Source organism: Emys orbicularis, chromosome 10 (genome assembly GCF_028017835.1).
Source record: "Emys orbicularis isolate rEmyOrb1 chromosome 10, rEmyOrb1.hap1, whole genome shotgun sequence".
Taxonomy (NCBI): Eukaryota; Metazoa; Chordata; order Testudines; family Emydidae; genus Emys; species Emys orbicularis.
Genome location: NC_088692.1, coordinates 68,355,162 through 68,378,257, shown reverse-complemented (window position 1 = coordinate 68,378,257; position 23,096 = coordinate 68,355,162). Strand labels below are relative to the sequence as shown.

The 23,096-nt window shown below is 41.8% G+C and overlaps 1 protein-coding gene across 1 annotated transcript in view; it reads left to right on the top strand.

The window, feature by feature from the left end:
• The first annotated feature begins 3,924 nt into the window (after positions 1–3,924).
• Positions 3,925–23,096, top strand: part of SCG3 (secretogranin III) — a 44,365-nt gene continuing 25,193 nt past the window's right edge. Inside the window, exons 1-8 of the mRNA XM_065412275.1 lie at positions 3,925–4,012; positions 4,692–4,744; positions 5,361–5,406; positions 5,499–5,717; positions 6,841–6,983; positions 8,046–8,205; positions 8,535–8,723; positions 14,878–14,991. Of these exons, the coding sequence (XP_065268347.1) occupies positions 3,925–4,012; positions 4,692–4,744; positions 5,361–5,406; positions 5,499–5,717; positions 6,841–6,983; positions 8,046–8,205; positions 8,535–8,723; positions 14,878–14,991 (1,012 nt within the window). The remainder of the gene's footprint in view (positions 4,013–4,691; positions 4,745–5,360; positions 5,407–5,498; positions 5,718–6,840; positions 6,984–8,045; positions 8,206–8,534; positions 8,724–14,877; positions 14,992–23,096) is intronic.

The window sequence follows — 23,096 nt, the reverse complement described above, 5'->3', positions numbered from 1 at the left end:
CCTTATATGTCTGATCAGAAAATTTGACTTGAAGATAAAAGCTTTAAATTGGTTGGCTTGTTTTTGCACCTCTCTGATATTAACAAAACAACTAAGAAGAAAGTCAGGTCTGTAGTCTGAAAATTAAAACATTTAAAGTTGGCAATTTCATGAAGATGTATTAAAAGCTTTCTATTTGTGTTCTTAGATATTTTTAAGGACTACATCTTTTAAGGACAACACAGTTTAGAATATCTCTTAAAGACATCCTACTGTGTGGCTGAAGCTGGCAAAGCTTCTAAGTTTTGCACACCAAATGTCTTCAGTTAAATGGAGATAATAACTCTTCTAAGATGATGGAATTTGCATAAGCTCTGGAGGATGATTAGCTCAATTTCATTATTTCTTATTTTTATTGTGGTAGCACCTAGAGACCCTAGCCCCATTGTAAAAATAGAACAAAGACAAACTGCCATGAAGAATATGTTATCTAAGACCTCAATTCTGCAAAGAGTTACATACATGACTAACTTGATGTGCAGTGAGTAGTTCCATTGAAGTCAACAGGACTACTTGCTATGCATAAAGTTATGCACATATATAAATATTTGTAGTATCAGGGGTCAAGTCACACTGTTCAGGATGACCAGTTTTGGGTATTTCTATTATGGATGATTCAGGTGAGCTAATAACTCTTTTTCTAACAATTTCTTTCTTTCCCTTTAAATAACAAGGATGCTTAATGTGGAGATTTAGCATTAATGCAACATTAAGATAGAGAAATAAAGAACACAAAATAAAACTGCTCCCATAGCATAAGGATGCAATGTTGCATTCATGTAATATATTCAATTCCTGCTTTTCTTGTTAATTATAAACCTGAAGTGTGGTTTTATTCCAAAATGTGACTGTAAAATAACATTGATGGGATCAATATTTATTCTCAGTGTCTGCATGTCAAATTTACTCAATTTACTAATAAAGAGTTTGGATTTTTTAATTGCTATTCCTGTAAATTCATCGTGGCATTTGACAGTCAAATTGTCTGCTTTTTGGCTCATGCGTCATCACCGGTAACAAACAGTTCTACAATAGGAGCTTATTTGATAATTCGTGAGCCAAAATAGAATACCACACATGCTTTTTGTCGTCTGTGTCTGCAGTATGAAGAGGAGTAGGAAATAGTAAAAACGTATTTTTGTCTGTAAAACAAGTAGATGATTCCAAATAAAGCCACAGATATATTGAGAAAAAAGGTGGATTTTTTTTACCAAGTAACTTTTCTGACAATGATATTCCTTCAATATATTCTGATGATGATTATTAGTGGATATTGTGTTGTTATATGTTGTAGTGCAGGGGTTCTCAAACTGTGGTCGGGACCCCACAGTGGATGGCGACCTGTTTTAATTGGATTCCAGGGCTGGCTTAGACTTGCTGGGGCCTGGGGCTAAAGCCAAAGCCTGAGCCCCACTGCCTGGGACTAAAGCCTAAGCCCTGGGCGGCAGGGCTCAGGTTATAGGCCCCCTGCCTGGGGCTGAAGCCTTTGGGCTTCGGCTTTGCCCTCCCCCTCTCCCCCCAACCAGGGGAGGTGAGGCTTGGGCTTTGCCCCCCCCCCATCCCACCCCGGGAGGCCAGGCTTGGGTGGAATCAGGCTTTGGTCCCCTCTCCTGGGATCGTGTAGTAATTTTTGTTGTCAGAAGGGGATCATGGTGCAATGAAGTTTAAGAACCCCTGTTTGTAGTTCATGCTTGTTATTAGTGTATTAGTAAAGGATATTTGGCCAAATGTTCAGAAACAGTCTGTAGCACTGTGGGTGTACTTTGTACTTGCAAGTAAAAACTGGTTCAATTATATGTGCCCATACTGCACCTATTTAGAAATCTGATTTCTGATTGCAGTTGTAAATTAAATGGAAAGAAATGCTGTATATTTTCTTTTGGAAACTACCAGTTATAATCAATTGCTTATCCCATGTGGTCTTAAATTGTGGGGCAGCTTCTGTTTAACGTAACTATGTTTTCCTGCATCATTGCTAACCCTAGTACAGCTCCAACAGTGGTAGTAACAGTGAGAGCCATAATGTAGATATGTCTCCTGTGATTACCAGTGTGTTTAACTGAATGTCATTTGACTTTCTCTGAGCAAGGTGCAGGGAATCTTATGTACAAAAGAGCTTCCATCATTGCTACCACTATTCTATTAAAAATTGTATGGAGGAGGGGTGGCTATTAATCCAGTGTGGCTTCTATACAAATATAGATAGATTGATATATGGCTAAATGGACAGATAAGAAACTGAGACGTTACTAACATGTATGCCATTATTTACATTTCTGTGATCCTACACATTTTTCCAAGTATTTCTATAATAATAGGTATAAGGAACTAGCTGGAGTTTGAACTACTCTACTGCATTCTCTGTTCTCAGATTTCAGAGTTGCAAAAGCATGCTCCAGATTGGTAAATATACCTAGAGTGCTTTTCTAAACCCAGGTTCTTTAGACAGAAATTCTATCAGCTATCACCACTCTAACTATTGAGATGCAATCAGTTAGTTAATATTGAAATTTTTTCAATTGCACTTTCAGTTTTCCATCCACAGTTAACTGTGGGTGCAAAATTAGAAGCCTTTTTTGAAGATGTTACCATAATTAATCTCCCATTTTTCAAGCAGGCTCAATAGTCTTATTTAAGATTCTCACTAGTCCTGAAATAGAACTGCTGCAGGCACAGGCCATGACCTTTTTTCCTAACATAAAACTGAGATGAAGAAATATATTCCTCAGATTGCAGGGGAATCACAGTAGAGTATTTGCTGTGGTTACATTTTAATTTACATATATAATCACGTGTCTGGTTATTCATAATAAGCCTCTAGATCTATTTTCTCTTTTCAGTTGTGCTCCTGTTTCTTTATTCTAAACTTCATAGTTAAGATGTGCTGGGGCTAAACTTTTGATGGTGTCCTGCCTATGGAATAAAAAGAATAATTGATGAATGTGCCTGTACGGTGAAATTAAGTGGTGCATGGGCTGGTCTGCTGCAGAAGGGCGAAATTCACCTTTAAAGAGTATAAAGCTTGTAACATGCTGCTTTTCTGTGTTGAGTCCAAACCAAATCTTTCCAGTGACACTGGGCTTTGAATAACACGATCTGATTCTCCCTTGGGCTTTCTCCTAAAGATTGCCCTTCAATTAAATCGTTGTATTCAGTCCCATCTCAATGCAATTAGGAAATAAAGCTGGCCCACGCTGCCCATGAATCATATGCCATGTGCATCGGTTTGATGGATATCATAAAAACGCCTCAATCAGATTTGACCTTCTCCTGTGGGATGGGGACGATGACATTGGCGCCTCCCCGGGAACGAGCTAGGCGGTGATCTTGTTTTCCTGCAGATCAGAAGGGGAATGGGAAGCCTCTGTCTTTGCATTTGAAAGGGAGCTCATTAGTACAGCAGCAGCAGCAGCAGCGCCTTCCCAGCCCTGGCCCGGAGAGCTCCATCCAGCAGGGTTAGCCAGTGCTGTGGAGCCAGGTGGTGCACGCATGCTCCTCCATCTGCAATCCCCCCCCCCTCCTCCCGCCTCGTCTCCTCCCACTCCTGTCCCGAGCTATCAACAGGGACCAGCTCATCCATTTCTGCCAGGGACGGGAACAAGGGGCTGAACAATACGGCACCTCGCCCTAGCCCTCAATCCAGCCGCCCGCTTCGAGCCGCGGCAGCTCCTGGGGCTTCAGCACCACGAGGCGCGGACAGCTCCCTGTGCCTCCGCCGCAGGCTGGTGCGGGGGTCGGCGCTGCGGGTCGGGGCTCAGGTTACACACAAAGCCGGCTTGTGCAAAGCAGGGAGCCTCCTCATTTCTCACTCTAGCTAGCGAGCCCGTCTCCCTGCGAGCTCTGCAGCCAGCCTCGCCTCTAGCAGCTACCCCGAAGGCCACAAGGATGGTTTTCAATTGGGCGACGCTGGTTCAGGTCCTGGCGCTGATCGTGAGCCAGGTTCACGGCTTCCCTAAGCCCGAGGGCAGCAGAGGTAAGTCATGGCCTCATTATCCCTCTGCACCGAGATGGGGAAACTTTCCCATGGAATCAATGAGGACGAGTTAAAACTTTGCTCTCCCTTGGCTAAACACGATTAGATCCCAAGGAATAAACACACTGAACTGGAGGTGTGGGAGGGGGCATTTTAAACTAAAAATAGATTTTTTAAAAAATAGGTAGAGGGGTGAGGATCGGTTCTTTATTCACCTTTTGTTCTTTTCCAAGAGCTGTTTTATGTGTCCTGCAGTAGTTTTCAAGTCTTTCTCTCTCTCGCTCTTTCTCTGGTAGTGTTCTGGATGTCATAGATCTTTTAATCTCTTGATTATGCCAATCCGATTACGCTATTGCTATTTTAGTCAAGCTCTTACACAAGTTTTTTTTTAATGTGTGTTATTTTTCTGATCAGAGAGCATAAGGTTAGTCCAGTATGTAGTGCCTTCTCTTACAGGAGGAAAAAACAACTATTTCTTTTCCCCCCCTAATTTATATGTTTAGCTTATTCCCCCTTCTTTCCAGATGTATTGATTTTATTTCACAAGGATTTATATTCGACGTCAATTTTCAGTGCATGTGTTTTGAGGAAAAAAACTACAATTCATTTTTTAAATATTATGCTGCCTCTGTGTGCATAACACCTACCATAACTGAATATACATATGTATGTATTCTAGATAAAGGGATATACAACAGAGAATTAAGTGAAGAGAGACCATTGGAGGAACAGGTAGGTAAAATGAAAAATTATCCAAATGCTCTTTGACATTGTAACTGTAGTAAATATAATTTTGTGAGCTTTCAGTTGTGAGATTGATGAGACTCTCAACAGCTGAACAAAACCTCTAAGAGTAAAATGAATATTGGCAGCCTTTGGTGAAATGTCTTAGCTTTTTAGTAATTCTTAAGTATTAATAGTGAGCTAAAAGAAAGTTTTACTGGCCCTAGATGCAAAAGTTCTGCCGTCAGCTCCAACAGCACAACAAATCCTTTTGCACCCAACTCTCACTGACGTCAATGGGAGTTTGGGGTGAACAAGGAAAGCAAGATCAGCATCCATCTACAAATCTGCAGTATATTACAACTTTCCATCAAGAGATTCTTTAACCCAAAGAAACCATGTTACAAAAAACAAAACAAAAACCACCACAACCCACCATCAACCCTAAGGGCTTGATCATACCTAGGCAAACTTACTAACTCATGAATAAAGAGTGCAAGTCAGGCCCTACAGCTTTTCCAGAATAAAGGCTGATAAAATAAATTGTATTGTGCATAACTGAATATAGACTGAGTGATTACAACATACTCATTGTTCCCATCTCGGATTTGTTCTCACACACCAGATTGCTGAAGCTGGGGCAGGCAAGATCAGGAAAACAGTCCCTACAGGTAAAACATGTCCCCTATTAATTATATTAATCTACATAGTAAAATATTGCCAGGGTTAGACTATATGACATGTGTGTTAATAAATTTTCCAGAAAATAAGCCAGAGTTCAGAAATTATTCCTTTACTGATGACTTGAACCTGCTAAAGTCAGTAACAGGAAAAGAGAGGAATGAAAAGGAGAGGGAATCAATAAGAAGCTCCCTATATGATCATCAACAACCGGCCCCTGATGATGCAGACTCCACCAAGAACCGCAGGCTGGTAGATGACTATGACTCCACTAAAAGTGGACTGGATTATAAATTTCAAGGTATTTCATAATAATCTTTTCAGTAACGTCTAGCTTTGATTTTTCATACAAGTTACTGCAATTATGGATCATACAAAATTACCTACCTAAAAATACACAATACTCAATAGTGGCCTATAAATTTAAGTTATTGTCAATTTTTTTAGAAACCTACCACATTGGAAGTGCAGCTTGACACAAAAGCACAAAGAATTTCACAATTATTAGCAATTTTCACAGAAAACTTCCATAGATTTGCTCCAAATGTGTAATCTGCATATTTTTTTAGAGCCTTCATATTCAGTGGCAGGGGTATCTGATGATGTTATACCTCGAAACCACTTTAAAAATAAAAACATATACATTTCAATTAGTAAAAGAAAGTGCACTTAATGTATTAGTGATATAGAACTAACTAATTTGCATACCTGTTTATTTCAGATATTAAGTCTATTATTTAGCACATTTGTTATTTTCCACATAGTGAAGAAGGAAAAATTATTTAGGACCAGATTATGCCTGCTTTACTTGAAGGAGTAGTTCATTGACTTCAGTGGGTTAAGTAAGTCCTATGAGTAAGGTAAGCAGTATTTGGCTCAAGGTGTTTTATATTTATACCATGGGTCAAAGCCTGCTCATCATATTCACTGTCGCATCGGCTTAGAATGGCATTATTAGCATAAGTAAGGGTTGCAGGGTTGAACCTTTGATTTGCTGAAATCCAAACAGGAAAAAATAAAATGCTGTGACCTGTTTTGTTCTACAAAGCCATATGATTAAAATAAATACCAACAACACAAGCATATAGGGGAGCAATGGTATATCATTTTAAAGTACTTTTCTACAAACAGAAATTGAATATATTTCCCTGTGCTTATTTGTGCTCATTAGAAAGCTTCAGCCAGAGAAAGGCATTTTTCAGAAGAGGGTAAGCACTTGTGCATTAAGACCATTGTGTTGTTATTGATATAATGCTTTACAAAACACTGTGGCAAAGCATAACTGTCACCCTACTTCAACATTTGAAGAAAAGTGGATGTTTGTGTTGAAAGGAGAAAACAACGTACAGATATTTTTAAAAAAAGATATCTAAATCAAATGAAATAGAGGTGTTTAGTGAATAGTTAAATTGTAATCCTTTTAGATGATCCAGATGGTCTTCATCAGTTAGATGGCACTCCCTTAACTGCTGAAGACATTGTCCAGAAGATTGCCACGAGAATTTATGAGGAAAATGATAGAGGCGTATTTGACAAAATTGTCTCGAAGCTTCTAAATTTGGGTCTAGTAAGTTTCCTGTTATCATTTCATCTAGCTATTTTGTCAGTTTATTTTCCCTTACTTATTTTTTTAATAGTTGGGCTGAATGCGGTGTCTGTGCAACTGAAAAGTTAATGACACTGGCTTGAATCAGGAAGCATGTGTGAGTCAGGCTATAAGCAACCTTCTCAATTCAATTGTGCCATTGCACATCAATCTTACCCTGCAATAACCCTGCTGTTCCAGTCCTGAGCTTTGCTATGAAAGATGCCAAGTGGTTTTATGGTGTGTAAATAAAAGTCCACTGAGGACAAGAAGGAGAGCAGCACACTCATTTTTACTTCCATTTCACTTTTTGTTTTCATTGAATTCTTTTGTATTGTCAAGTGCCTTGTGATTTTTGTGAATGATGCTCCAAATGGTGTAAATCCGCATTGCTTCATTGACTTCAATGACACTACAGTGATTTACACCAGCTGAGAATCTGGCGCAATAAATGCTGCTTGTTGTTTTGATTTATGGCATAAAATGGATTTGATTCTAGGTCTCCAGAGATGACAGGCTGGTGTTTTAACCTACGGTTCTACCCAGTCCTTATGTTTTAATCTATTAGTAGTATTATCTATCCTATTAAACCTGCAGTTGCTGCATGCTGAACTCCCACTGATTTGAATGGGAGATCTGTGTGGAACAGTTATAGGACTGAGTCCAGGCTCAAAAAATAGTTGTTAAGAAGTAACATAAAGGAGCAAATGCATTTGAGTGGAGCTGTGGACAATTGACTTTATTTTCCATCTTTATATAACTGTACTCTGTCACATATGTATTCTTTCTTAGTAGCATCTACAGGCTACAATCAGCTCAGTGACCCATTGTGCTAGGCACTGTACTGATATATAGCAAAAGGCAGTCCTTTATTTAGTGGGGGGGGAATGTCTGTGTAGGTTTTTAACTTAATTTGGCTACATTCAAGCTAGCTAAGTAACCAAATAAGTAACTAACTACCATAGAATGAGTTTATAAAGTTCAATTCTCAAATTACATATTACATTTAAAAAAAACCAAATCCTATTATTAAATTATTAACAGATCACAGAGAGCCAGGCCTATACATTAGAGGATGAAGTGGCTGAGGTCTTACAGCAGTTAATTGCTAATGAAGCAAAAGATCGTGAGAAGGAGTCAGAAGATCTTGATTACCCTCCAAGCAGAACAGACAGTGATACAGAAGAAAAGCAGGAGGAAAAGATGGTAATTATTATTAGCTAATCGTTTTGACTCACTTACCAAATAGTCTGAGAAGACCAATGCACTGTTCTATGCTTCAGGGAATAATTAGTTCAATTTGGAAATGATAAAAAGATTTTTAAAGAAATGCCAACAGCTAGAAAATATGAGCAATGCATTACATAAAAGTTTATAACAAGATCCTAAATTGGAATAACTGAGTAACTCATTGACCGCCTTCTAATTACTGGCTCTAGTTGAGAGCATCATTTTCTTATGCTGTGTGTTTGTTGGTCTTTTAATGATATCAATCATATCCATGTACTTATATATTTTTTTATTTTTCAATGTTGTTTGTGGAGACACCAAACGTCGCTGATCAAGTTGGTGTCATGAATGGAGAAATTGATGATACTTTGGATAACACCTGGCCCTCCTCCAGTGTCTTAGAAAGAAGAAACGAGCTGCCTTCTGAGGATAATTTTGAGGACCTCCAGTATTTCCCAAACTTTTATGGACTACTAAAAAGTCTTAACTCAGGTGAACTCTATATTTTTCTCTGTCATGTGTTTATAGAAATATTTAGTAAGAAAAGCTGGAAAAAGCTGGATGCAAAGGATTCCCCCGTTTTCTTCCTCTCAGCCTGAAATCCCCTTTCCTCTAACTTCAAAGCCCCATGTCTTAAGGACTTTCCTTAAGATGAGGAGGCTGAATGCAACTCCCTTTGGATCCCATCACCCTCACTTCTAGATCCGCTAGAGAGAGTGATGTGATGAACTTCATTCACCAGGTGCAAAGTATGCTACCTCTGCAGCCCCACCCTGCATGTACTGTGAGACCCAGGAGCCTTGAATTCTTCTTCTGTTCATCTCCTTCCTTTAAGATGTAAGCTGAAAGAGATGGCAGGTTGTTTTTACCCAGAGATATTTCCAGTAACACCCTTGTCTCCTAAGCTAAGGGAGATACAAAAAGTGAATCAGGCTACATTATCATCAACACAATGAACATGCTGGTAAATTGGCCTTAGCCTCCCCACCCTATTCATAAACCACAGACTTTGTTATATATTGCAGTGAAAGCCCTGAATCACTTCTTGCTATTCTGGAGTTAGGCATTATTCTGTCCCAGTTTATTATGAGCTAGATTGTGGCACCTAGCCACAGACCCTGTCAGCACACACTCCGTCTCACGCCCACTCTTACTCCCCCCAGCCAGCAACATTCTTTCTCTCTCTCCCCATCGTAGCCAGCAACCACTTACTCTGCAGATTCCTCTTTCTGCAGAAGTCTGGATCCTCTCCCAACCGATCTCCACAGGCAATGAGTGGGGAGCAGGAACCAGAACCAGAGAGGATTTTTTTTCCGTGTTCCATTCCAGAAGGCTTGGGTTCTTCTTTTTGTTCTCTTCCTCTGGGTAGCCTGAGGTGGTGGTGGTTCTTCCTCTTCTCTCACTGCTCACAGATCAGAGAGGGACCTGTGTGGCTCAGTAGGTTGTCAAGAACAAGGAACTGGGCACCAGCCTTTGCATATGTCTCTATCTCTTCTTGTATCCCACCCTCCTCCCCTGCCAGCCTGTATCAAACCATGAGAGAGAAGATGCAATCACACCCTGCAGCTGTGTGTTGACTTACTGGCAGCAATGTAAAAACCTGCTCAGGCAGCTCCCCAGTGCTGCCGGGCCCCTTGCCACGGGTGGGAAATTGTTTCCACCTGGTCCTGTCTGACAGTGGACCTGATTCCTCACTGTGCACATTAGTGACAATTTGGCATGCGGAAGGCCATGCACATAACTGTGTGGGGGTGGGTGAGTTTCATGCTGCTGAGGCAGAAATAGCAATGACTTGTTTGGTATATAGCTGTGATAGAACGGAGCAGAGAAGAATGAGGAGCAGAAGTACTGAGAAAAGTCAGGGGTACGTATGGGCAAGAAAGGAGGATATATGCACACTTTATTAAATATAGCTCTAACTTTAGCTCCCATTTATCATGAAAATCACTGGCTAAGAAGTAGGCCCTGAGAGGGTCAGGATCCATCCCAACGCTGAATGTGCAGATACATCTTTCCAATATGTGAGTCATACCCTTGTGGCAATCCATAAACTTCTGTTGAGACACTTTGTCCCCCTTTGTGAGCCCATGGATCTGATATGAGTTTCCCATATACAAAGTGGCATTGCCATGTTCATATCTTTCTCTAAGATGTGCCTTTAAAGAATTATATTTTCTTCCAGTATTCTTCACTGGACAGTCCTGAGACATGTGCTGCTTTGTCCCTGCACCTTTCAAGCATTGACAGAAAAGATTAAAATCCCTGAGCCCAAGCCTGTGAAGTTCTCCAGGGGTTCAGTAATTTTTTTCCAGAGTATTAAAATGTATTAATTTCATGGCAAACCCTGGCTACTCTATAGCATAAGGAACAGATGTTATTCCAAGCCTTTTTCAAAAAGGCATTAATTCTTGCCCCCCAAAATAATTTCCTATCACAAGGAGTTTTGACCTCAAGGTCTGCTATCCAGTTGTAGATATAAGATGTTCATTGTGATTGCTGGAGGATAAGACCACTTCTAGATTAGATTCTTGGACATTTCAGACATTGTACAATAAACCGTGTGTGCAGCTTTCAGCTGATTGTACCTGGGCCACTCTCTGGCCTCCAGACTGGTTTTTATCTTGTAGTTCTTGGAAGGAGATACATTTCTGGTGCAAGAATAAATTTTCTACCACAATTTCTGTACATACCTGGGTGTTATTTTTATCCTGGATAAATTTTCCTGTTAAGCATTTCGGGAATTTCAAAGAGATGGGGGGTTTTTTTGGTTTTAAATCTCTCACATTATATCAAGTGTCAGGATCTCATGTTTTTCTCACATCCCAACTTCACCCACAATGGAAAATCTTCATCCAACTACCTGTGCTTGATGGACTAAAATTTGGGGTCTGCTTCAAAGCCTGGGTGTCTTTCTATTGGTTTCAATCAACTTTGCATCAGACCTTTAATCCCTGATTTTCTAGTCTTGCTTTGCAAAAAAAAAAAAAAAGGCATTTTTTATCCTGAGCCTTTGTTACTCAAAGGAAGAGTGAGAAAGATGTTTCTAATTGCTGGAAACATGAAGCTGGGATATTTAAGGCAGCATTTGGAACAGATACTGTAGTTTTGGAGATATAATTATTTACTAGTGCTTGCTCTACTACAAAAACAGAGGGCTAACAGAGGCTGGGATTTAAGGTCTTTCCTTATGTTCTGGATTACTGAGCCAAAATTGCTCCTGCCTATGTTAGGAAAAGTCCTGATGACTTCTGAATAACTATACCATACACTGTACAACACAAGAGGACTAGCAACAAGCCAATGCAGACAACAGATAGGGGAGTACTCCAGTTTACTCTCCACTTAATTGCACAATATGGTAATTCAAATAAAGGCAAATCCCCTTTACCTCCTGCAGTCACATCAGGCTTTGAGAACAGTGGAACTGATGCAGTTTTGCTGCACTGTGGAAGTAGGATGGTTGCATCCCCTCCATATAGGGAAGCATGATTCAGAGGGATCTCCTGCACCTCAGTGCACAAAAGGGTTCTGGGAGCTTAGGGTGACCAGATGTCCCGATGTTATAGGGACAGTCCCAATTTTTGGGTCCTTTTCTTATATAGGCTCCTACTACCCCCTACCCCCGTCCCGATTTTTCACACTTGCTGTCTGTTCACCCAATGGGAGCTAGTCTACCAGCCTAACTTCCACTGAGTGGGGGATGGCACAACAGCAGTGTAGATTGCTGAAGTCCAGAGGCTGCAATAATAACCTCAGAATAATTCCACTGCCACTCTCTAGCTTGAGGGATGATTCCTCTTGTGCCCCCTGCCCTTCCCCCTCCCCCCCCCCCCCAGTATCCAACATTGGGAATAGGATTTGCCCTGGAGATGTTAGAAAGGGAATTTGGGGCAGGGTGGGAGGGGGGGTGAGCACTCTACAATAAAGCCTGCCCTTCCTTCCATGGTTAACCCTGTTAGCTGGAGTAATCTCACCCTCTCAAGCCTTTTCTCTTCCAGCCACTATTTCCAGCCTCATGTTTAGGTTCACTTGGTTGAAGCGCCAGTAGTGTAGATCCACACCTCTACCCCCAGGCAGCTTCAATTTACAGCCATATTTCTGTGAGTTTATCCCCTTAGAAACATGCAGAAATTACTCATTAGAGCAAGCAGCTTCCTGCTTTTGTTTCTTTTTTTGACTTCAGTTCTCTTTGGAGTATAATTAGAGCTGGGAAGTTAAATATAATGGACATGAGACCTGTAAAAGAAAACCCCAGGACTGTGGAATATGCATTATTGAAACATCAAGCTCTTTTTATGTATAAATTGAGACTTTATAGCGTAAGACTTGTTCAGCCCTCCGTTATCAGGACCTTCCGATTGTTTTTTAAATGGTATTATTGAGTTGTAGCATTGAGGGCGCTGTAAATTAGGGTCCTAATCCTACCAGTACAGGATTTCCTCTCCCATTAAAGCTGAAATGTTTTAAATGATGCAAATCGCTTAAGACCCATGTATCCATGCTAAATCCAGATAAGAAAAATTCACTGGATGACATCTCCCTCTCAGCTGCCAAGCCAGTGCATTAAGTTCCATCCAATCATTCACCATCAATCGTCAGTGGAAGTGGAGTAGGTGTGGTGGCAGGCCTTTGAGTGACTATTTGAATGGTGGTACGGAACGAGCTGTAGCCAGCACAGGGAGTTATTGGTCTTACACAGTAAGGCAGTCTTTTGCTTCGGCTATGAGGATTGTAATATTTATTTTAATGATATGTTTTTAATTCAAGCGAAGGATCCAGATGCTACTGCAATTAGTGCCATGTATAAATGAATAAATAAACTCCGTGCATCACATCCTAGATCTTGGGCTTCTTTCAGGTCTGTTTAGTTAAAGAAAAAAGCTCTGTAGTGTAGGTACGAAGACTAGTGATTCAAGTTCTAAATAATAAGCAGCCAGTTGATTGTACTGTCTTTGCTCGAGGGGAGAATGCAGGCATCATATTCTGTAGGAGTTTCAAGTAAAAGTGCCAACATATTTATATCTACATTGACATCAGCTTTCATAGCTACTCAGTGAGGGTGAAATACAGCCCTGTGCAGAGGAGCATCCATGTTTTGAGGACTTACATGGGATGTAAGTGCTGCATAGCTCTTATGCTACCCCTCTGCACAGGAGTGAATGTCGCCATGAGAAAATAATGTAATTGTCATTGAAGACCAATCTTCTTGATGTGACTAATTAAATAGACTTTAAAGTGGTAAAATATAGTTTTGTTTTCATTTATCCCACTCTGTTTCAGGCTGACAATTTAGGGGCTCACTCTTCTGAGGCGTAAGTTTGGGGAGAGCAGAGGAGTAGTGCCCAAGCAGAGAGTCGCTGAGCTATCTTGCTAGTGCAGGGCAGGATATAATGCCAACACTGGGATAGGCTCTTCCCAGATGAAGAAGAAGATGGGGAGAGGTATGTGGTCCAGTGGCTAGGGAAGTGGACTGGGAGTCAGAAAGCCTGGGTGCTAGTCCCGAGTCTGTCCCTGGCCTGCTGGGTGATCATTGTCACTTCATCTCAGGGTATGTCGACACTGAAGCTGGGAGTAAGCCTCCGAGCCCAGGTAGATGGACTCAAACTAGTACATTAAAGACAGCAGTGTAGACATGGCAGTTCTAGCAGAGACTCAGGCTAGCCACCCAAGATCACACCTGGGGGGGGGGCAGGTGGGCTTGAGAGCCTGAGCTTCTGCCTAAGTCACAGCCACACTTGCTATTTTTAGTGTGCTAGCTTGAGCCCTGCTAGCGTGAGTCAGGCTGGAAGGCTCACTTCCTGCAGCAGTGTAGACATACCCTTAGTTTGCTCACCTGTAAAATAGAGATAATGATACTTGCCCTCCTTTGTAAAGTGCTTTGAGATACACAGACAAAAAGCTGTATAGAAAAGCTAAGGCCAAGATTTTTAAAGGTATTGATGCATTGCTGGACTCAGCATCACAATGCCTAATTGATTGTCCATAGGATTAGACTTCTAAGTGCCTAAATCCCTTTTGAAAGTGATATTTAGGTTCCTAAATCTGGTAGGTGTTGTGGTGCTGAGCACAGCAACACCTAAATACATTTAAAAATCTAGGCCTAAGTGACAAGCATTATTATGAAGGTCGTAGCCCGGGACATGTGCTCTGGGCTGCAGAGTCCATTGTGATTCCTGGTGAGAAGAGCCCATCCTTCCACATCAGATATTGGGGAGGCTCCCCTGCTGACAGCCCCAAATGAAGTCATGCACTGTGCCCTACAGAACGAGTGAAATTGGGTAAGGGAGCAACTGGCAACTTCTGAGGGTGAATAACTCCTCAGAATAAGATGCAGCCCCTACAGCTTTGTAGCTCAGGGGCCTTGCAAACTTGTTCTGGGTCAGCTACAGGGGAATAGATTTGGGCCTGAATAAATCTCTACAGTACTTTTTTCCGCAGTAGGCCATAACAGCTTTGAAGGAGCAGTTTTAGTTCATTATATAAGACATAGGACACCTCTCCTCTTCACTAAGCCATCTCAGCCTTTTCTTTTCATGACCAGGACATGTTTTTTATCCATGAACTTGACAAAAAGTTTGCAGGACTGAATTTCTCCGAGTTGGCCATAGTTCTGACTACTTATATTTTGCTTTGTCCCTTAACACAGAGGAGGCAAAAGAAAAAGAAACCCTGATAACTATCATGAAGACATTGATTGATTTTGTGAAGATGATGGTTAAATATGGAACAATCACACCAGAAGAAGGTGTTTCGTATCTGGGTAAGAGCACATACTTTATTCTTTATAATAACGTTATTCATCCTAAATTCTTATACCACTAACAGCGATAATTATATTGTCATCCCACTTGATGCCAGTCTTATTTCAGGTGTGATCACTCAGAATATTGAGGCATCACTTTTATGCTCATTCTTTACAACAGTGCTGAATTTCATATGTTTCACTGTTTTCGTCTTATGAAATGAAAGGTTATCAATTAAATGTAAATGTAGAGGCTAATTCACTGCAGTGTTACTCCATTTTGACACTGGTGTAACTCCATTAATTTCAGTGGCATTACACTGGTGACAAATCAGGCCCTTATATTTTCCCAAAAGAAATCCTACATATTAGGACCTTTATTCTGCCATCCACAAACACCTATAGTAGAGTGGGCCTAATTCTGGGGACCTGGATCACGTAAATCTCCCACCATCGGTCAAGTTTGCTGCATTGTAACTTTGGGTCACAGCTCAACAATAGGCTCTGAGGCTGCTGGCTCCCAGAACCCCTTCATATCACTCTTGGCTATGCAAATTCCCTTTTCTTTAAGAGATATAAACTCACCCTCATAAACCTCCTCTTTTGGCATCCACATACTCTTGTACATTAAGCATTCATAGCCATTCAAACTGAGCAGCCCAGGATGCAGGAGGAGGGCTCATCTGCATGAGCTCTCCTCGACCCGTCACTTTCTCAACTATCCCTGGTCTGGTTTTGCATAATAAGTTTTTGACCTCTCAGCTAAATAAATCAGCCTGTCACAGAGCCAGGATCAGCAGTGACCTTTTATGGAGCCCATAGCCTTGTATGACATGGACAGTTGCAGATATCTGATTACTGGATCCTACTGTAATTGCGTGGATTTGTTACAATAACCTGGTCACAGAAGGTACTGTAGCTCATAATGAAAATACACTCTGATTATTTTTGTACTCTAAATAATGTAGTAAATCCCTGGACAAGTCTTGCACTCCATTCTAGGGGGCTGCTAAAAGCATCATATGTTGAGACAACATCTGTCAGTATTAGATCCTTTACTGCACAGTCTCTGTATGTGTATTAAAGGTGCCACATACAATAAAGTGATTGACATAAGCACTGTGGAGGTTTCACTATCATCGTCGCAAATGGAGATAGTGTGACTTGTGTGCTTTTCTCAATAGTATCATGCCAAAACATAATGGGCTCATTTTATCTCTGATCTAACTCCACTAAAGTCAATGGAGTTACATTAGGGACACATTTAGCCTATTAATATTTAGGACATTTGTTCAAATTGGCTTTGCTTGGGGTATATAAATACTTTGATCCTGGAAACAAATTGCCAGGATGACATGGTGGGGAAGAGGACAGGGATTAGGTTAAGAGTTTTTGGTGACAAAACATATTCTTTCTGGCAACTGATGTAGTTCGGCTATGCCTTGCAAACCTGTGATTTGTAGAGAGACAGAGATAGATCTTTTTTGTGCTCCATCAAAGCAATTTACTGTAATGGAAAAAGCTCTTTCATAGGTCTCAAGTTGCTTCTGTGGTAATCTTTTTTTAGATTTACTGTTGACTGACTTGAGAAATGACTTTAAATTTGACCTTCATAGATTGAGCAAATATTTTCAGGAGTTCAAGGATAGAAAACATATGAGAAGATTAGCTTGGTATAGTGGCATAGTCAATGTTATACATCTAAACATTACAAAATGATTTAATATACACATAAATTCTGGCATATGCACAAGTGCTATTTAGTGCAGTCTAGGTGCTACAGATATGGGCTCAATGTATAACACATACACAGTAAAAAATATAATTATTATAAAAGTGTGTCAGAAAGAAGAAAAAATTGCCTTTATTAAAAAAAAAATCCACAGCTATTTAATTGCTCCCTCAGACCAGAATTAGTAAGCAGCATCAAATCCCATGTTGCTTGACAAAGGAGGAAATACTTAGAGTATCTGGGCAGATGGAAACATATTCTCGCCCTGTTTTACTACAGCATTAAGCTGCATAATTTACTTTTGCCTGTCTTATGACTGAAGCCATGTGGAAACTACATCCCTGAATTATATATTAAAAATAATAAATCATTTATTAAATCAAGTCATAAGCTTTTGTGTCTCTTCCATGGACATAGAGGCAGTGAGTTTAAATGCATCTACCAGTGACAGCTGGTTTGGGATTTGAAACCACAGCATTATGTCATCATCACTGTATCCCACTCCAGGGGAAAATGTCTTGCTGCAACAGTGAATTATGCTATTAGGTTTAGCCCTAAGTTGCACAGGATCTAGCTGAAGGATGGTGCTGGGGAAACACACACACACACACATGCACGCACACAGAGAAAAACAAAATTGATAATTAAATATATAAAACCAATACATATTGAAAGTCTTGTAATGTGACTAATATAATCCATAATGCAGAAGCCAGACATCAAGAAACAATATATATGTAAAACCAGTGATGCACTCTAGCAGAAAGCACAAGTCTGGAAGCATTAAAGAGAAGCTGGAACAAACGAAGGTAAAATGTGCATTCATCCAAAACACATCATACTGGGCAACTGTCCCGCTGTTGGCAGAATGCCAGCTATCCTCCCAACACTCCACTTTTTAACTATTGATGCCACACTTGGGCGGGGGGGAGGGGGGAATTCTTCAGCAATGTGAAAGCTCTGCAGTATGTTTCCAGGGAGACTCCTCCCCTTTACAGATTCTTTCTGTGGAGTACCCCTGCCCTGTGAAGGTTGGATGCTATTTTAGTAAAAATGTTTGCAGCCAAAAAAGAGTATAAAGGGTGTCAGGATAAAAAGGACAACATGGATATAGGATACAGTTGTATTGCCTGGGCTTAGAAAAATTCCAGAAAGCTTGCATACATTTCAAATATTAAACTCTGGTGTATGGGAGATCTATTTTCATTGGCTTGGGGAGTGGAGAGGAGCAGCAGAATTTCTGGAGCAGGGAGATCTAGGAATGTTGGTGACTTGGGGTGAAAATTCATGCAAAGTGATGCATAGATGAAAGGGCAGACAGCTGTTCTCTACACTTCATACTCCTCAGCACCTAATAAATAATAAAGCAAATAAGGCAGATGATCTACATCCCTCTAACACACATTGCTCAAAATCCAATACTTAAAGTGGCAGGGTGAGATTTTCAGTGCAGTCTATGAGATTTAGACATGTTGTCTGCCATTAAAGCTAATTGTAGATATGTGTCTAATGTCCTCTAGACTGCTTTGAAAATCTATCGTAGAGACTGAATCCATGCAGTTTCTGAACAATGCAAAGGAGCAAGAGCCCTTCAGAGTGGAGAAGTTGGGTTATTGTATGCCGAATAGGACTTGAGATAGTTCATTATGTTTATACTTTGAAGATAAGGCTTCTATTTATTTAACAACTAGCTGATTCTGGATGTTCTACAAAGAGTTTGAGACTGATCACTAAAGGCCCAAATCCTGCAAGGTGCTGAGGGCCTCCTGAGAGATGCTGACTGGCCTCATCTCCTGTTCAAGTTAATGGCAAAACTCCCATTGACTTCAGCAGGACAGGATCAATGCCACATTGTATAGATCTTTGTGCAATGCACCATTTTAATATTGGAGTATGAACAACATTTCACTTTCCTTCTTTAGCTTTCTTTCACTGTGCTGAGTAGAAGCACGATGGAGTTTCCCTTTGACAGCTTGTCTCTCCCATCCGAGGCATGTCTCTATAACGATGAGATAAATATGTCGGTAATGCACAGGCTGAACAGCACAAAGAAAGGAAGTTTCTCTGGGTGCTGAGAGAGTCTCCTCTCCAGTGTATTGTATGTGGGTTCTTCTCCCCTCCCCCACCATTATCACCCCAGCTCATTTTAAGGTGGAAGGGTATCTCCGTGTAGGTGAATCCTTCTTTTTTTTAAAGGTGTCGAATTGTGGTTAATTTATCTGAAGCTAATCCAGAACTGTCCTGTGGTGCTTTAGAACTGGTTGTGAGGCTCGGGTTTCCTTCTTTCTGGTTGGGCAGATGAAGATGGGTGCGGGTTAATCTGTCATCCCACTCTTCTATTGATGCTAAATGCATACAGAAAATCATCTAATTTTAATAAATATTTAGTGGGAAAGCCTCCCAGGATTCCAAACAAATAGCATGGCTCCCAAAAGAGCTCCAGTTCATTTAAATATGGTAATGAATTACCACATTTCAAAATAAATCCCTAAATATAATGAGTCCCTTTATAATCATTATGGAAAATATTTGTAATAAATATTGGAGTATAATGTAAACAGAGCTTTAAGAGAAGCTGGACAAATACTTATAAGGCATCAGGGGACAAATCGGACTTCATTGTGGTACTTAACACTTAACCTATACTCTTTAGAGACTAGGGTTTACATTTTACCTGTTGGCATAGCATTTATGGAAGTAATATTGTAGCAATCTTATCCTTTGCCATCCCAATTCAATAAAATCTGCAGTAGCACGTGAACTTCTAACCCCATGTATCCCCCAAGTGTAGGGATACCATAGAACCAAAAGCACCAGTTTGGTGGCTAAGAGGAAAAATAGACATGGCTTCATCTCTTCAATATTTATAGTGTTTGAGTCAGAACCACCTCCTTGCTTCAACTCTGAGACAGAGCCACCTCTTTCACACCTCCTTCCTTCAGCTCTGAATCACTGTCAGATTCTCTAGCCCCTTCCACAACTGAGTAGGAGATTATTTTGGTTGGAACTGGACATGAACAGATGTCTCCATGCATCTCCCCTTCGCCTTGTCATTTGTTTCTGATGGGCAATTCAGAGAAGGATTCCAAATGACATGACATACCAGCAGTGGGTAGGTGGTTCATAGATAGGCACGCACCCTCCGTATGAGCAATCGCCTGGGTAGACATACCCGGAGTTTTTAAAACTAGTTTGTCTCTTCTCTAAATATATTACTAATAATACAGTTTTACTGTAACACTATATTGGAGCCAAATTGTACCTCTGAAGGAAATCCCACCGGGAGGGGAAAGAAGACACAGGAATTTCCATGTGGTTCAGCTGCAAAAATTTTCTCTGGTGGAAAGTTTTGAGGACACAGGGAGTGCAGACCCCAAACCCTGCATACCCTGGGAAAATGCACCTCTGATCCCATGGGGGCACTGACTCGCTGTGCTGCTCTCATGCTCTCTCCGCTACTGTTTGGGATGCTAAAGTGGGTGTTCTTTCCTTGGGATGCTAAAGTGGATGTTCTTTCCTTGGCCCTCCTACACAGTGCCCCTCAGAGCTCCACCACAACACAGGCCAGTGCCCAGGAGACACAACCTGGCCTTTAATTGGGACACAAGGACACAGCTGAGTACACTGCCAAGCTTGTGCAGTACTCCTCAATATAGCCACTCCAGACACTGAGCCTGAACATGTTCCATTGAAACCAATGGCAAAATTTCCAGTTACTTAGGTTGGATCAGGACTGAGCCAATAGCGTAATGCAGAGAGCAGAAAAGCGTCCAGAAGCATGTTCCTCTTTCACTCACTATTACTGCATCTGAATTGTCAGGTGAAAGCCTCCCTGACAATGTAGGATACACACAGGTTGGTGAATGTAACTTACATGAGGAGGGGAAGGAAGGATGAGGGCTGTGGCAGGAGTGTATAAGCAGGTGTGACATAAGGAGGGCACCCCCATGAATATAATTAAGTCTTATCAAACCCCTCATTACACAGTGCCAGTTGCTTTTCTTGCTACAACCTTCTGTCCCCATCAACGAACAAATTACATCTACTTATATATACACACTTACCAATGTTTAACTTTCACCACCATGTAGGTCACCTCTCAGTTTGGCCCTAAGCCTTCCATCTCAAAAAAGAGATGTGTTGGCCAGTCAGCTCTCCTGCGCCCTGAGGGCCAAATCCACTCCTTCGCACCATAAAGAGGCACCAAAGGGATGGTCTGGATCCATCCACTCCTATCTAGAAGGACATTGGCGGTCAGTCTCCCTTGGCCAATCTATGGGATGGCTTTGACTTCAATAGCAAAACAGGTCAAATGGTTTTCCTGCTTTCCCCAGAGACCGTGTGGCGCTTCTGTGGGTTGTCCCAGAACAACAATTCCAATAATGACTTGATCCTACATTCCTTTCCCACCCAAAGCCCTAGAGGCTTCAAGTGGGAGTTCTTCAGTCTGGCGAAAGTGCCGGCTCTGACTCCAGAAAGAGCCAATGGCAGCCCTAGAATGAAAAGCATGTGACTGCCGGCCTAGGACATGGCATTGAGATTCTGAAAGGATTTGCCCCATATTGTAGTGTATAGATATGGACATCTTGGGCCAAGAGAGAAATCTGAGTGACATGTGAGGTCATAGCATATCCACAGGGGCTGGACCGCATCAGCTGAATTACTATAAGGAGGTTTCAGTTGTTTCAGTAGTACTAGCCCCCTCTCAGTGAGCCACTCCTCCCTTCTTGACTCTCCAAACCCCATGTAACATCCTTTAAACTAAAAGGAGGATATTGCATTTCATTCCTCTGTTCTTGCAAATGCCATGGCTCTTCTTCAATGTCCCTTTGCTTCTTCCCACTCTCCCCCTGGATCTGTTGTTATAAGTGCCAGCCCTCCTAATAGCTTCTCTGTTGATGCATTAATTTGGTTTCTCTGATTCTTGAAAGCCCGGTGCTTTGCACCCTGTCACCTGTTTTCTCTTTGTGGGGAAAGGACCATTTGCCTACCCATTTGTTGTTATTTAACAGCTCAGCGTAAGGACTGCCTTCTGGAGTCAGTGTCTCTGTAGGCACATCTGAGCACTGAAACCATAAATGTGGGATTAGGACTAGGATGTTGGGGGGAGGGTGCCATTTATCTGAATTTCCCAAATTAAGTTCCTCCAGGCTGGGTTTACATACCCCCTATCCCACTCCAGTGCCCTTCGCAAGCTGTATGTTATCAGAATGTTATTTAATGGGCTGTACAGGCAGCATGAGCAGCCCCAGAGAGGGAGGGGGTTAGATAGGAGGAGAAATTGCATCATATGGCTCTTGAGAGATTTCCCATCTGGCTAACCCCAGAGTGATGTTGTTAAAATCCTCTGGAGCAGTGGTTCTCAACCTGCGGCCCAATCAGCACACAGCTGCGGCCAATGTGACATCCTCAGGACCATACAGGTAGTATATATATTGTGTGGAGGTGGCCCACATAACACAGAGAGAGCTGCATATGCAGCCCACAATGGTAAATAGGTTGAGAACCACTGCTCTGGTGGGAGCTGCATCTAGCTATCCTGAGCCGCATGAAGGGGTTAGCCTGATGCCCAGCTTTTGTGGGAGGAGATTAAACAGGAACAACAAAGGAAATCCTGACACTGCTTCCCCCTCAAACAAACAAACTCTTAATTGTGATGTCCCCCTCAGCAGGGCTGGCCTTACCATGAGGCGAACTGAGGCGGCCGCCTCAGGTGCCAGACTGTGGGGGGTCGCCACTAGGACCCAGAGTGTAGAAAATTGTGTCTGCTGCTGGTGCATGTGTATTCTCTCTGCTCTAGATGCACAGAGAGGGTGGAGTGCTGTGCTGGAGGAAGGAGGGCACAAGAGACATAATAGGCAGGCAGGAGAAAAGGTGAGAGGGAATAACAGAAAGCAGCAGGAGCTGCAGGGAGAGAGAGGAGGAGGAGGAGCCTCTTATGTACTTCTCTAGCACCCCCAGGAGCCTGGACTGATTAACACCAGCTTCTCAGGGAGCTTCCTGTTTCCTGCTGCTTCCCTGAACCCACTTGAGGAGAACAGGCAGTCAACTGAAGTAGTAGGAGCCAGTTAGGCCCTTAAGACGCTGATATCTTCCCTCACTCAGGCCCTGCTACCAGCCTGCTTATTTGTCCCCTTCAATTGAGTGTTGAGAGCCTCTATAGCTGGCACAGAACAGCAGTCATGAGTGAAAGAAGAAAACGCCCCTCTGGGGCAGCATTCGAAGAAAGAAAGCAAAGGAAGCTTTTCTATCTAAGCAGGAAGGAGCTCTCCTGAGATACATAGACACAACTGTTCACAGTGAGCCTTCCGGACCCAGTGAGGATGTGAGTGGTGAGGAGATGCCTGATCTTCCAGTTAGTCAGAGTGCAGGTGACCTGGCAGCTACTGCA